This window comes from Oncorhynchus keta, chromosome 4 (assembly GCF_023373465.1).
Source record: "Oncorhynchus keta strain PuntledgeMale-10-30-2019 chromosome 4, Oket_V2, whole genome shotgun sequence".
Taxonomy (NCBI): Eukaryota; Metazoa; Chordata; class Actinopteri; order Salmoniformes; family Salmonidae; genus Oncorhynchus; species Oncorhynchus keta.
In genome coordinates, this window is record NC_068424.1 from 44,543,097 (window position 1) to 44,555,152 (window position 12,056).

General features: G+C 45.3%; 1 protein-coding gene across 3 annotated transcripts in view; it reads left to right on the forward strand.

The window, feature by feature from the left end:
• Positions 1–12,056, forward strand: part of LOC118375332 (fibroblast growth factor receptor-like 1) — a 57,626-nt gene that overhangs the window by 21,554 nt on the left and 24,016 nt on the right. For all 3 annotated transcript variants that reach the window (XM_035761843.2, XM_035761852.2, XM_035761860.2), the window contains one exon: positions 9,600–9,872. In XM_035761843.2, the coding sequence (XP_035617736.1) occupies positions 9,600–9,872 (273 nt within the window). The remainder of the gene's footprint in view (positions 1–9,599; positions 9,873–12,056) is intronic.

Genomic DNA, 12,056 nt, shown 5'->3' on the forward strand with positions numbered 1-12,056 from the left:
AGTGTGTTCCAATTTTTCCAGAAGTGACTTGATTCTATGGATTCTTCAATCACATTGAGCTGTTTTCTGACATGCTGTTCCTTCTTTTTTCTTAGTGTATTTCTGTTTTAGTGTTTCCTCTCTCTCTCTCCCCCTCATCTCAAAGCTCTGCTACTTATTTTACCATAATAATTTATCTAGGCAGAGCGCTGTCGAGGTCTGTTTGAAGCTCTTACGTACAACACCAGCCCAGCACTGTTCCTCGTGACTCTGCCTCAGCTTCAAAGCTTTTCTGGGGCTGCGGTTCTGGGGAGGCCTCCCTTCCCCATAAATCCTCCCTGAAATCAAAAACCCCTATCAAGATGTCTAAGACAGAGTGGGCCACGAGCGGACAAGCACAGTGACGCTTTACAGTGATCCCTGGTTATCCATAGGTTAGGGGTCCTCCCTCTGTCTTACACAGATTAAATGTCTTGGATGGTTCCAGCTGTTGTGATTAGATTCCCCTGAACTACACTACAAGACCATGGTGCTTACCTACGGAACAGCAAGAGTAACTTCCCCTCCCTACCTTTAGTCTATGCTCAAACCCTACACCCCAACCAGAGCACTCCATTCTGCCACCTCAGGTCCCTTGGCCCTCCCACCCCTATGGGAGGGCAGCTCCCGCTCACCCAGTCTAAGCTCTTCTCTGTCCTGGTACTCCAATGGTGGAACCAGCTTCCCCCAGAAGCTAGGGCAGCAGGGTCCCTGCCCATCTTCTGAAAACATCTAAAACCCTACCTCTCCAAAGAGTATTTTTAAATAATCCTCCTCACCTCCCCAACCCCCCCCCCCAAAAAAAATTACACTTGATCCTAGCTCTGACTCTGATAGCTACTTTCTTGAGGAAAAATGTACTTTCTATGCCTGTGATATGTGGTTGTCCCACCTAGCCATCTTAAGATTAACGTACTAACTGCAAATCGCTCTGGATAAGAGCGTATGCTATATGAATAAAATGTAAAATATAAATTACCTTTGTTTTTATTGATGCCGTTACATGTCTGGAATAATATGCTGTTGTATACTGTAGGTCGTGGCACTGTGGGGTCTGCCTGTCAGGGTATTTGCCATTCAAAAGCCCATCTATGGTTGGAGTTAGGGTTCTCAGCTCGTCAGCTCAACAACCAGCATATACATGTCTGTCTGTGGATCCCTTAAACTTAGATTAAAGCAACTGGGGAAGACTTTGAGGACATTTAACAAGTCAAATGAGGAAAGAGAGAGGTCAAGCCTGACATTAATTTCAAATCAATGCCGCTACACATCTGTGTGAGTGTGTGCACTGCGTTCATCCACCTCTGGCCTGCTCGCCTCCCTACCACTGAGGAAGTACAGTTCCCGCTCAGCCCAGTCAAAACTGTTCGCTGCTCTGGCTCCCCAATGGTGGAACACACTCCCTCACAACGCCAGGACAGCGGAGTCAATCACCACCTTCCGGAGACACCTGAAACCCCACCTCTTTAAGGAATACCTAGGATAGGATAAAGTAATCCTTCTCACCCCCCCCTTAAAAGATTTAGATGCACTATTGTAAAGTGGCTGTTCCACTGGATGTCATAAGGTGAATGCACCAATTTGTAAGTCGCTCTGGATAAGAGCGTCTGCTAAATGACTTAAATGTAATGTAAATGTAATGTAAAATGTGTCTGTGTGAGTCACTCCATGCTTACACCGCCCTGTCGCTATTGGACAGAGAACACCCTGCAGTGTGTTTAAGTTCAGAAAGCAAGCAGTGGACTTGGTGGGATGCAGCAGTCAGAGCCCCTGTTTATTAGATTTCAATAAGGAGGGAGGCTGTTTATATCATTTCCAGAGCTGGAGCAGTGGTCTAGGAGTAGGAGTCTATAAGCAGGGATCTAGGAACAGGGCTCTATGTGCAGGGCTCTATAGAAGGAAGGAGCTGCCTTTGTGGAGCCAGTGGTCAGTCAGGTCACTCGCCAAGTCCCAGTCCAGCTGGAGCTATAAAAGAACCTACAATTTTTTTTTATACAGAAAGTTAACAAAAATAGTTAGAATCTTGCCACCATGGAAAATTAAATACTGTCCATTTATGGAAAAAAAATCAGCCTGTAATTCTTTAGTCATATTCCAGTTTACCTATTTACTTATTGCCCTGCCATGCAGAAATATTTATATTTTAAATTATTTGTGCAAAAACAATTTAACTTTATTTGGAATGGCAAGCCAGACAAAATGTGCTTATTTATATAATGAATATGAGTTGGGGGGCTAAAATTATTAAATATTAAAGCATTAAACCTCACTAAAAGCATCAGTCATACAAAAGTTATACTTTAACCTACTGGAGAACCAGTTCGGGTTTATCAGAATTGCTCAACCCTTGTTCAAAAATTGCCTTTATCCAGATTACCACCTCACTTTCAGTTAATTGAAAACCTTTCTAAAATATCGCCCTTTTATAAAACAAGCCATACTGTCACGTTCTTCATATAGAGGAGACCAAGGCGCAGGGTGATTAGAATACATTCTTTTATTAACGAAGAACACTTAAAACAAACTAACGAAAAACAAAAACGAACGAGAAGCTAAAAACAACGAGTGCTGAAACAGGCAACTACACAGACAATAACCCACAAACTATCCAAGGAATATGGCTACCTAAATATGGTCCCCAATCAGAGACAACGATAAACAGCTGCCTATGATTGAGAACCAATCTAGGCAACCATAGACATAAACTGACCCGTGGATCGTCGCCATAGGCCCCGGACTGGGGACCCTCGCTGCGTGGATCATCACTAGATGTTCTGGACTGGGGACTGTCGCTTGAGACCCCGGGCTGTGGCCCGTCGCCAGAGTTTCTGGTCTGTGAACCGTCGCCGGACGCTCTGGACTGGGTACCGTCGCCAGAGTTTCCTGTCTGTGAACCGTCGCCGGACGCTCTGGACTGGGTACCGTCGCCGGACGCTCTGGACTGGGTACCGTCGCCGGACGCTCTGGACTGGGTACCGTCGCCGGACGCTCTGGACTGGGTACCGTCGCCGGACGCTCTGGACTGGGTACCGTCGCCGGACGCTCTGGACTGCCGAGGCGCACTGTAGGCCTGGTGCATGGTGCCAGCACTGGTTGTACCGGACTGGGGACACACACCTCAGGGCGAGTGCGGGGAGCAGGCACAGGACGTACTGGACTGTGGAGGCGCACTGGATGTCTGGAGTGTAGAGCTGACACAACCTGTCCCGGCTGGATGTTTATTTTCGCCCTGCAAATGAAGGGTACTGGCACAGGATGCACTGGGCTGTGCAGACTCACCGGAGACACAGAACGTAGAGCCGGCGCAGGATATCCTGGTCCGAAGAGGTATACTGGAGACCAGGATCGCTGAGCAGGCATCCTCCTTCTAGCCCGGCCAATGCGAGGAGCTGGAATAGTGCGCCCTGGGCTAGAATAGCACACTGGAGACACCGTGCGCATCTCTGCTTAACACGGTGCGCATCTCTGCTTAACACGGTGCCTGACCAGTTACACGCTCCCCACGGTAAGTATGAGGAGTGGCTCAGGTCTCCTACCTGACTCAGCCAATCTCCTCGGGTGCCCCCCCCCCCGTAAAAATCTTGGGGCTGCCTCTCAGGCTTTCATGCTCGCCGTGTACCCTCATATCGTCTCCGTTCCTCCTGTGCTTTCTCCAGCTGCTTCCATGGCAGGGTCTTGTCCCTGCCATTACCTCCTCCCAGGTCCAGGATGTCCTCCACTCCTCTTTCTCCCGGGTCCAAGATGTCCACTCCTCTTTGGCACGCTGCTTGGTCCTTTTTTGGTGGGTTATTCTGTCACGTTCGTCGTCTAGAGGAGACCAAGGCGCAGCATGATTAGAATACATTCTTCTTTTATTATTAACAAAGAAAGAACACTTAAACAAACTAACCAAAAACGAACGTGACGCTATAAACAACGAGTGCTGAAATAGGTAACTACACGTAGACAATAACCCACAAACTGTCCAAGGAATATGGCTACCTAAATATGGTCCCCAATCAGAGACAACAATAAACAGCTGCCTCCGATTGAGAACCAATCTAGGCAACCATAGACATATAAACCCCTAGACCAGAGAAAACCCATAAACATACAAAAACCCTAGACATGGCAAAACACATACATGTCTACCCACCCTCATCACACCCTGACCTGACCAAAATAATACAGAAAACATATATAACTAAGGTCAGGGCGTGACACATACAAAGCTGGTTGCAATTCCAGTTTCATCCTCCAGAAAAGACCAAACAAATAATATGGTTAAATTCAAATATACTAATTGATAAAAGTAAAAAAATCTTTATGGATTATTTTTCTTAAGGAATTATATTTGTTAATGATATTATGAATAGAAAAGGTAGAGTTATGTCACGTGCAGTTAACAAACATATAGTATGGAAATGGATGCTCTATCCAAAATGACAACCAACTGATTGCAGCATTACTGCAAAAATGGAGGAGAAAAGTGGAAAGGGGAGAAGGGAGAAGGTAGGGAAATTGTTTGTTTGCCCTTTGTTAAAGACCAAAATTGACAACAATATTATTTTCATAAATAAAAAAATCTATCAGTTTTACTTGAGAACCAAAATGTTGACCGAGGCACAATACAGGTTGCAAAATAGTTGAGATGAGATTTTCGATGTGCCGATTCCTTGGCACGTGGTTTATGAACTGATAAGCAAAACAACACCTGAGTCAAAACTTAAGAGTTTTTCAATTTAAATTATTATACAAAATTGGTGCCACAAACAGAACATTATGTGGATGGGGCAAACAACCATGTCAGCTCTGCAGATTTTGCTATGAAGAGACAGAATGATTAGATCAATTATTTTGGTATTGCCTCTATGCAGCTTCTTCCTGGTCACAGGTCTATCTAAAAAATTTGCCATAAAAATAGCACTGGAGATTTGGAAAACCATAGTCAATCAATCAACTATATAAAAATACTTTCAGTAAAAAAATATTTAACTTACAACTGTCGATACTATGCGATTAGACAGGTTCAGAATTTATGTGAAACATAATTTTAAAAAAGTATGGCAAATGTATATGTATATGTATATGTGTAAAAAAAGACAACATTCCCTCCTCTCACACACCACACTGCCCTTATTCCTTATCTCAGTAAATGGATTGCCTCCCCCCCTTCTCTAGCTCAATTCAATTCAAAAGGCTTTATCCACAGGGGAAACAGGTTTACATTGCCAAAGCCAATGTTTTTTGGTTTGTTCTTTGAAATGTGTCGAGTTCTCTCATGATTTGTGTGGGTCTAATTGGGCTGCTTTTCCTGAGCTCTGTAGAATCTGTTTGTGTTTGTGAACAGAGCCCCAGGACCAGCTTGCTGATGGGACTCTTCTCTAAGTTAATCAAATTGTATTTGTCACGTGCACTGAATAGAACAGGTGTGAAATGCTTACTATGACTTGGGTGACTGGAGTCTGACAATTTTTTGGGCCTTCCTCTGACACCGCCTAGTATATACAGTTGAAGTCGGAAGTATACGTGCACCATAGCCAAATACATTTAAACTCAGTTTTTCACAATTCCTGACATTTAATCCTAGTAAAAATTCCCTGTCTTAGGTCAGTTAGGATCACCACTTTATTTTAAGAATGTGAAATGTCAGAATAATAGTAGAGAGAATGATTTATTTCAGCTTTTATTTCTTTCATCACATTCCCAGTGGGTCAGAAGTTTACATACACTCAATTAGTATTTGGTAGCATTGCCTTTAAATTGTTTTCCTCTAGCATCTTCACAAGGTCCTTTGCTGTTGTTCTGGGATTGATTTGCACTTTTTGCACCAAAGTACATTCATCTCTAGGACACAGAACAGGTCTCTTTCCTGAGCGGTATGACGGCTACGTGGTCCCATGGTGTTTATACTTGCATACTATTATTTGTACAGATGAACATGGTACCTTCAGGCGTTTGGAAATTCCTCCCAAGGATGAACCTGACTTGTGGAGGTTTCTGAGGTCTTGGCTGATTTCTTTTGATTTTCCCATGATGTCAAACAGAGGCACTGAGTTTGAAGGTAGGCCTTGAAATACATCCACAGGTACACCTCCAATTGACTCAAATGATGTCAATTAGCCTATCAGAAGCTTCTAAAGCCATGACATAATTTTCTGGAATTTTCCAAGCTATTTAAAGGCACAGTCAACTTAGTGTATGTAAACTTCCAGAACAGCCGGTGCTCTGATACATGCTTCAGTGTTGCTTGCCTTAAACTGAGCATAAAAGGCATTTAGCTCATCTGGGCAGCTCGCAGCTGGGTTTCCCTTTGTAGTCCATTAGTCCATAATAATTTGCAAGCCCTACCCCATCCAACGATAGTCAGAACCTATGTAGTACGATTCAATCTTAGTGTATTGACACTTTGCCTGTTTGATGGTTTGTCTGAGGGAATGACAGCGTCAGTTTCTTGTCCAGTTCTGGCATTTAGGTCGCCACAGACTAGTAAATGTCCCTGGGTCTGGAAGTGGTTGATCTCCCCCTCTTGGATGCAGAAGCTGTCATCGTTAATGTATGGGGATTCTATTGGGGGGATGTAGGTAGCACACATGGCTACATTTTTTACAATTTCCTTATTTATTTCTAACCAGATGTAAAATGCTCCTGTTTTGATTAATTTAATAGAGTGGGTTAGGTCTGCTTTATACCAAATGAACAGTCTGAGTCTCTTCCCTGTTTCACACCTGGTAGTTTGGTGGATGGGACTACCTACTCCCTGTAACCTAGAGGGCAACCTCTATACCATACAGACATTGTCATTCTTGTAGGATGACAATGTCTGTATTTTGGTGATCTGGGTTTCTGCTCTTCAGGCCAAAGACAGATGACCTCAGACCTTGTATATTCCAGCATGAGATAGTCAAAGCTTTGTGTTCCATAGTGTTCACTGTTGTTATCCGTGTGGTTTAGGCTCAGACCATTAGGTTTCAGCAGAGCATGCGGAGCATCTGGTGAATGGCTCTTAGGTTGCAGGATGGGGCTTGGGTGGGTGTATTAGTGGAGGTTCTCTCTTTCTCTTTCTCTTTCTCTCTCTCTCTCTCTCTCTCTCTCTCTCTCTCTCTCTCTCTCTCTCTCTCTCTCTCTCTCTCTCTCTCTCTCTCTCTCTCTCTCTCTCTCTCTCTCTCTCTCTCTCTCTCTTTCTCTCTCTCTCTCTCTCTCTCACACACACACACACACACTCTATACGTTAGGAGGGCCATGACCAAGTCTCAGACAGTCATATCACTCCCACCCTGCCCTACGATCCCCCCAGGCCTGTTACATTAGAGCACTTGTCTCTGATCTCTCTCAGCACCCAGCAGTGTGTGTGTGTGTGTGTGTGTGTGTGTGTGTGTGTGTGTGTGTGTGTGTGTGTGTGTGTGTGTGTGTGTGTCAGGCTCACAGAGTGGTAGTAGGAGTCTCTGTCTGTCCACCCCTCCATCCCCCATCCATTCCCCAGCCTCGGTGTGTCTACAGTGGGTTGTAGTGTCTGTTAGCACCCAAGAGCGGCCCAACGCCCCTCTCCACCGTTCTCTCAGCTCCCCAGGCCACTTCAACGCCGATCCGCCAGTCTCTGAGCCAACTTGTGTGACAACCAGACACCAACCAACCAGCAAATACTAAGCCAAATCTTACATACAGTATGAATGTCTTCAAGCCAACCTTTTTCCCAGTGAGGTGAATTAGCGAAGGTCAATGTAAGGATCAGTTTATGAGAGAATGCTGTGTTAACATTCAAACCTGCTGGAATAGGTCTTTAATGTCTACCTTTATGTTCTATTCATGGAGACGGAGGAATTGTATTCCATACTTGGTGCAGTCAGTGAAACCCTCTCGGCCTAACGTTATGGAATGTGCTGTAATTTAATTCCAGCACCAAAACAATCTTTACTTTTTCTGCCACTTTCCTGGATGTCAACCAGTAGACACCAGGTGAAAACACTTCACTCCTCCACAGAGATGTGTAGCGCAGAGAGAGAAAGAGAGAGAAAAGAGAGCGAAAGAGAGAGATACTTTTTTTTAGAGGGAGTTTTGTTTTTAGATTCCTATGATCTTGGCAGTTCTCACAGCAGCTGCTGGTGCTGTTACAGGATGTGACAGTACCAGGCATGAATGAGCGGTGCCGTCCAACGCACACACACACACTTACATACACACAAACACGCACACACACCACCTAAGTGCCGTCCAACACACACACACACACACACACACACACACACACACCCCGGCCCACTGCCGTCCAACACACACACACCCGGGCCCCAGTGCTGAGGCAGCTCAGGAGGGCCAGAGGAAATGGAAAGGGAGCTCTCATGGGAGTCTCGGAGTTCTGAATGAACAGGATGAAAAGAACCTTGTGCACGCAAGGACCGTATAAAAAAAAAAGAGAATCCCCCTCAAATAGTTGAGTAAAAGACCCCAAAGTTGCCCCTCGCTCTTCTTGAGAAGGTTTATGTTTTTGAGTGGACTTTAGGCGTACCCAAGTTGGTTTGTTTTGCTGATAGGAAAGATCCCTTGGGGTAGCCTAACCCGGTTCTATACACACCTTCTTACACATCTGTGTCTGGGGGCCTGGGCACGTACAGTGTGCGTGTGGGTGCGTGCATGCATGTGTGTGGAGTGAAGTTGACACAGGGCCCCCCTCACCGAGTCAGACAGCAGTTGACTCAGAGACAGGCTTAGTGTTAGTTAGGGGGAAGCAGGTCTGCCTCTTTAATTCCATTTTATTTTCCATGGTTCATCTGGCTCACCTGCCCAAAGTCATTAGACCCTGTGTTGCCAGCAGCAACAGAATGAATAGAATGTTTCATATGATAAACGAAGGTGTTTTATTTACAAGGTGCAGCAAAACATCAACGTGTGTTTGAATTCAACTGCAAATGAAACATACAGTACTGAATATTCTTGAATGGTGGAATTATAGTCGGTTAATTTAAATGATTTAACCAGCAAATAGGCTATGCAAGGCACATTGATAGAATAACATGGAAATGTCATGAAAAATCGAGGGAATTATGAAAGGAAACTATGCTATGATTCCAATGACAGTGTTTGCTGTATGAATTGAACTGTTTGTCCAGCATCAAGGCCATTGGAGCATGATTCAAACACGGACTCTCATCCACTGCAGGCTATTTTCATTAGCAGAACGTTAGTATATCTTACCAGATGCCCAGGTCTGGCGACTAACTCCTCTGAATAAGTAATCCACAAAACAATGTACCTGAAGGAGAAACTATCACTTGTGTCTGTGATTATACACCACGACATCATGATCCAATGTGACAAAGGGTGTACTGCACACAAAATAACTGCACTATACTCCATTTGCACTCTGTTCCCCTCTCTGCATTTAGATAGACGTATATTGATACTGTAGCTAAAACTGTATATTTGTTTATCCACTGCTCATTCTCTTACAGCTCTATGTTCACCGTACCTCGCCTGTCACTAGCAGCACCGTATCACCTAGTATGTGTAAATGAACTTGGCGAATAAAGATGATTCTGATATTTGTTTATATAAAAAAGCTGTAGAGAAAAAAATAATGTGATCGTTGTCTGCCTCTCTCTCAGGTCCCCCGTGGGTGAGTCGTCAGGTGGAGGAACGGCAGACAGCGAGGTTGGGGCAGACGGTGCGGCTGGCGTGCCCCGTAGAGGGTGACCCTCCTCCCCTGATCCTGTGGGTGAAGGACGGGCGTAATGTCCACCCGGGCTGGAGCCGCTACCGGGTGCTGAAACAGAGCCTGAAGATCAAAGAGGTGGAGCTGGGGGATGCGGGTGTGTACATGTGCCGTGTCACCAACGGCTTCGGAAGCATCGCCCTCAACTACACCCTCATCGTCATCGGTAGGGCCAAGGAGCATCTGATCTCATCCCTAGTCAATGTCCACACACTTACATTACATACACACATGCCTTATGGTCCAATTCTCTGTGACTCCTTTAATGAATATGTAGCTCTCTATATTCTTTCATACCTTAGCCAGTTAACTGAATAACTCCAAACCTGTCCCATATCAGACATACTCCCTGAAATGTTACTAAGACATGTCCATATAAAATGACGACAACATTTCCCCGGTACCTTGGTCTAGTAGTGTGACCTAGCCTTGATTCTACAGTCACAGTGCACATTAAGAGGGATTGTAATGCAGGAGGCCTACTGGCCCCACGTTAGCCCCTAGATGTGATTATATTTGACAGAACCGACATGACTGGCAGCCCTGGCGTTATTAAAAGAATATGGTTTCATTTACGTAACCGATGCAAAATGAAAATGTACAAGTGAGCATTGTAACAATGCCAATTTATGACTTGTTAGCATTACAGAACCCCAGCAGCTCTTCTGTCAGGTTTCATATCAAACCTCAGGAGAACAAAGGGAGGATTCTTTACCGGCTGCTCCTGTCACACTACACCCTGGTGCTTGTTTATAGTGCCGGTAATTTAATCCAGTGTTCAATTATTTTACACACACTGTCGGGGGTTTCACCCCCCTCTGACACAATGAGAAATTAATGTTGCGTGTGTGTGTCAGTGTGTGAGGTTGTGTGGTAAAAGAATGAACTCTGTCTGGAAGGTGGTTGGAGAGGGGGGTAGAGGGCTTTGGCAGTGTAGCTTTTGCGAAATACTTCTGGTTGAGATTGAGGAGGGATGGCTGCTGGGGGACTGTAGACCGGGCATTCTCTGCCAAAGCACTCGTCAAGGAGACCGCTGAAATAGACGTCCTGCCGCCTGCACCACTATAAATCTGCTCCGGTCCAGTGATGCTGAAAGACTGAGAAGTTGTGAGGAGCGCTGAGCGGGACGGAGCCCCCAGCCCTTCCTGTGCTGGCCTTGGTCGGCCTGATCCATGGGGCGGGTGAGGAGAGCAGCTGCACTGTGTGTGTGTGTGTGTGTGTGTGTGTGTGTGTGTGTGTGTGTGTGTGTGTGTGTGTGTGTGTGTGTGTGTGTGTGTGTGTGTGTGTGTGTGTGTGTGTGTGTGTGTGTGTGTGTGTGTGTGTGTGTGTGTGTGGAGGAGGGAGGGTAATTACTCGGTTGATGACTGAGGTGGCTGAACTGGCCCTGATCGACCTCCATGGACCTCGTCCTCTGTGTCCTCCTCGTCTTGTTGGAACTCTGAACAGGGCCTCCCCTCCCTCCAGCCTCCCTGCGTGGGGAGTGAAGGTAGCCTGCTGCTTTCCTGTTTGGTCCCCTGGAGTAATGTGGAACTGTGAGTTATAGTGGCCTTGCTCTCTCTGGGACTCGCTGTGCTGAAGTCTTACTGAAGTCATTAACTAACAATAGCCCTAGAACAGCCCTGGAACAAAACAGGCTAAAATTTGTGGTTTCAGTATGTGTTTAGCACAGAGGCTCAGGGCAATTTGTGAAGGATATGGGCTGATGGTTTATGATTGTTGTATGTTTGTGACACAAAGCAAGGGATGTGACTTTGCCAAATTCGATCTGTTGAATTAAGTTTAAACGGAGTATGAAAAAACTCGAGTGACCCCTCTGAGGCCCCTGACTGGTTCCACTCAGGGCCTCCCCTGCAACAAAAAACACTGATCAGGGAGAACCCACATTATTTTTTCATGAGCATGGCTTTATTTCTATTACATCATATTGAATGACTGTCATTTATATTCCATTCACCCAGTTCAATGTAACATCGATAGGTTTAGGCTATACCCATCATGAGGTTACTACAACTAGCCCTACGAAACAAAGTTTACAACGTAGGTGCACATAGGTTGAGAGAAGAATATGAGGAAACAGACAGTGACAGATGGACAGATAGTGACACATTCAGTACTGCCTTGCACACTCTTAATGCAGGCAAGAGTGTCTATTGTCTATTGGACAAATTCAGGTATGTTTATTCCCGTTTCGTTTGCTTCCGTTTAAGAAAGATTTTTCAACAGAATCGACGGATTGATTACACCCCTGATCACACGTAAACACAGTTCACTTTCATAACAGCCACATTGCATTCCTTCTCGCATCTATGCACTCTCCTCCTCTCACCTTTTCCCTCCACTTGTGGACTTC